This window comes from Arachis hypogaea, chromosome 2 (assembly GCF_003086295.3).
Source record: "Arachis hypogaea cultivar Tifrunner chromosome 2, arahy.Tifrunner.gnm2.J5K5, whole genome shotgun sequence".
Classification (NCBI taxonomy): domain Eukaryota; kingdom Viridiplantae; phylum Streptophyta; class Magnoliopsida; order Fabales; family Fabaceae; genus Arachis; species Arachis hypogaea.
Window position 1 is genome coordinate 8307394 of NC_092037.1, and position 4073 is coordinate 8311466.

A 4073-nucleotide genomic window follows, 5' to 3' on the forward strand; every position below is an offset into this window, starting at 1 on the left:
ATAAAAAAAATTGAATGTGCAGCGAAATTGTGAAAAAAAAATTAGTAAATCAATTAAATAAGTTAGAATTTTATGTTTCAAAAATCTGATAAATAGATGAGATAAAGTATAGTTTAAACAAAGTTATTTGTATACTAAAATTAATCGTATATAATTTAATTTATTTTTAATGTGTATTTATATTTTAATATATATTTTATATTAGTAGTTATTTTAGGATACATGTACCATGTTAAAAATAATATTTATTTTTTTGGAATTGGTTACAAGCTTGCAAGTGATAATGTTCAGTTGTTCAATTATTTGGCTGTGAACGGCAACGAAGCAAAAACGCACAGCACAACTCAACAATGGCGTCAAACACTTCTTCTTCTTCTTTTGTTCCTGTGTCACTGAAGGTTTCTCGGGAAATAACGGACCCTCGACACGCTCAAGAAACATTACACTTATTCAACGCTGTTATGGGCGGCGACGCCGCCGATCAACGCAACTCCCCTGAATTCTTCCTCGATTTCGTTCGCAGCTCCGTCACCGTTGATCACATCCGACGTGGACACATCTCTTCCACTATCGTCCCCAAACCGCCTCTCTGTGTACGTCATTTTATTCTGATTCAAACACTGCCTTATTGCCAATAATATCCAAACACGGTCTTAATTAGTTAGTTACTCAGTGATGACCTGGCGATTCTGTTAGAGGTTAGGTATTTTTTTATTTATCAATAGCAGTAGTAATATGATATAACTAATTTTTTGTTCGAGCTTTTCACATTCTATAGGCATTAATTTTTTCATATTCGTACACTTTGTTATGGAAAAAAGAAAAGACGAAGAAGATCTTAGATCAATCATGCTTTTAACTGTTTTTGTTCTTTGATCGATGGAAAATTACTGATGAATTATTAGAGTTTATACAAATTTCTAATAATTTATTGTCAGGTAAACCAAATTGATTATCTTTTATATTCACTGTTCAAAAAGAAAAAAAAAGTCTAAGGAGTCAACTATAACATAAGCCAATTCAAGCCAACTCTGTATTTTTAGTTTTGAAATTCGAAAAACTTAGAATAGTAGGAAGTTGTTTTTTCTTTTTTATAACTGATATTTTTCAATTAGTTGGCTACACTCCTAGTTGAACCGAAAAAAAAAATCATCTAAATAAATGAATTTCATTTGTTGTAATGTAAGATATTTTACATTGTCACTGTATTAGAATTAAAACTCATTTTCTTATAGGTGTTGTGGATCTTATATGATTATGTGTTGATTGAGCATAATTAGGTACCGTTTGCCTTTGATATCACAATACATGAACCATAAAGAGACAGATTAGAGATTAGACGAATAAAAAATAAACAGACAAAATTTGTCATTTTTCCCAACATCTTGGAACAAGAAACGAGGCATAACTTTTCTCTGTTGTTTCTGTTTGGTGTTTTAGTATTTTTATATTCCGTCTTCAAAACTTACCAATGCTTTTGGTTAGATTTCTAGAATAAAAAGGGCAGAGATAGTGTCATAGTGAAGTATTAGAGATGCAACTTCTTCTTCTTCCCTTCTTTTCTGAAGTTACAAAACTTGGCTTAAGAATCATCTTCAACACATGCCATTTGAGTCCTTTATTAGAGTCTTCGATGTATGAAAATTATCTTAAAAGTTGTCCGAATTTTGAGTTATCCCTACATGTTTTTATCCCCATCATCGCCTCAAGACAGAAACCAAACGCTATTAAAATGTTATGATTTCCCATGAAGCTTTCTTTTTCTTAATTTTCTTTGTTGTTATCTCAGAATACCTATGGAACATTGCATGGAGGATCTGTTGGATCTTTAGTTAATGTTCTGTCTCATGCCTGTGCTAGAACTGTAGTTGGTGAGGACAAAGAACTTTTTCTTGGGGAAACTAGCATTTCTTACCTTTCTGCCACTCCAATACATGTAAGTAGTTCTTATTTTATATTGAACTTTGATTCTCTCCATTGTCATTTATAAACTTCACCTTTAGGCTTTAGCTTCAAATCAATAAATAATAGACGAATTTGCAACGTTCTGAATCCTTCAGAGTGCTTTATTTGCTTACATGTAACCAATTATTCACCCTAAATTGCATTTGAAACATCTTCTTACAACCTGTTTGGATTCTCAGCATTGTAAATAACATTGCTAAGCATCATTCAATGGTAGTCGCAACATTTTGCAGCGTCATTAGGACCTATTTGGTTATGTTGCACATTGCAATGATGAATTTGCTTACATGATGAAGTACCTTATATCAATAAGATGGTTACAGTTATAATGTTTTGAATAATCAATCTTTAGGTGTAGTTTTTGCAAGAGCATTATCCCTAAACAAAAATTGTATCGGTGTTTTAGAATATGATTTTTGGTTTTGGGTGAAGATTATCTTAAGAAGCTGCAATTTGCAGTTTAAACTTTAAAGAGTAAAGTGCATAACAAAAACTAACTAATAAACAATTAAAAATTAAAATAATAATAATAATGAAAAAATCAACAGTTTTTGTTATGACTTATGACTAAAGAAACAGCAATTTGAATTTTGAACCATGAATTCATATGGTCCAATTGTTTTTTGTATTAGTGTTTTTGACCTTTTGAAATGAAAATGGTTATGCAGGAAGAATTGGTAGCTAATGCCTCAGTGGTAAAGAGTGGAAGAAATTGGAGTGTAGTTGCACTTGACTTCAAGCTCAAGAAAACTGGAAATCCTGTCTATATTTGTCATTCTACCTTTTATCACATGCCTGCTAGTCTATGATTATGATTTATGAACACATACACACATAACAAAGTTCTTCTAATAACCATATAGTGTTATACTTCCATTATTAGTTATGTCCAATGTACTTCATTTGAATATTGTTCTGGATCACAAATATAAAAACGGAGATAAAAACAAAAGTATCAAAAACAAAACCATACTTTATGTATATCAAAATCAGTTATTAGTATAAAATACATGTTACAATATAAAATATAGAGTATATACCCATTTTGGTTCTCAAAGAATTTCAGACTGGACACTTTAGTCCCCAACTAAAATTAATTATTCGATTGGTCCCTAACAATTAACTCCGTCAGTCACTTAGGTCCTTTACTCCGTTAATTCTAACGGAGTACAAAATAGTCTCTGACAACTCTAACAGGGACAAAATGGTTTCTGATCTCTTCTGTTCGGAAATCATATCTCGCATAACACTAACAATCTAACACTATAACTTCAAACTATACAATGCACACTCTATAAATTTAATGTTCCAATTAGTTATCCTCTTGCAGTTGCGAAGGAAGATTAATTGGGTATACTAACTTTAACTCACAGGTCCTAGCCCTTTCTTAGAGAAGAGCTAGAATTTGTGAAAATAGAGCAAGACAACAATTTCAAAGTTCAAATTACATTTGAGTTTTTCAACTCAAGGGGATCCAATTAATTAACTCCCAAATCAAGTTGGGAGTTTTAAATCATAACATAAATGCCATTTTCATATAACATGGAATAAGAAGAGATGAGAGACATGATAGATAAAATAAATTAATATTTGAAAAATTTAAAACTAATCATTGAACGGAGAAATTCAAGCAAGGAATGGAATTAAATATGCAAATAGTTTGTTATATTAATAAATTTAAAATTAAGAAAATCATAACATGAATCCAAACAATTGAACGGAAAGCGTAAGAATAAGGCAAGAGAAAAGCAAATTATAATGGAGAAACTTCAAGCAAAGGTAGTAGTAGCACTCTCTCAAGATCCAATCCAAAAGTAAAACTATGAAAAGCTAGAACCCTAGGAGAAGTAGTGTTCTTCTCTAGGATTCCCTAAACTAAAACTAAAAACTAAGTGAGAATAAAAAATGTCCTGAGTCTTTGCTGTTCCCCGACTCTAATATGTATTTTTGAGCCGAAAATTGGGTAAAAAATAAGCCCAAAATCGCCCTCAGCGTCACGCATACGCGTCAGTCACACGTGCGCGTCGATAGTCTTCTGCGCGTGTCACGCGTACGCATCAGGTACGCATACACGTCGCTGTGGGATGCACCAAAGCACGCGCACGCGT

At 32.1% G+C, this 4073-nt stretch overlaps 1 protein-coding gene across 1 annotated transcript; it reads left to right on the forward strand.

Moving 5' to 3' along the window:
• The first annotated feature begins 222 nt into the window (after positions 1 to 222).
• LOC112736286 (uncharacterized) lies at positions 223 to 2844 on the forward strand. The gene is made up of 3 exons (XM_025785678.2): positions 223 to 593; positions 1790 to 1936; positions 2634 to 2844. The coding sequence occupies exons 1-3, from the start codon at positions 351 to 353 to the stop codon at positions 2772 to 2774; spliced, it is 531 nt and encodes a 176-aa protein (XP_025641463.1). The 5' UTR covers positions 223 to 350; the 3' UTR covers positions 2775 to 2844.
• Positions 2845 to 4073: the final 1229 nt, after the last annotated feature.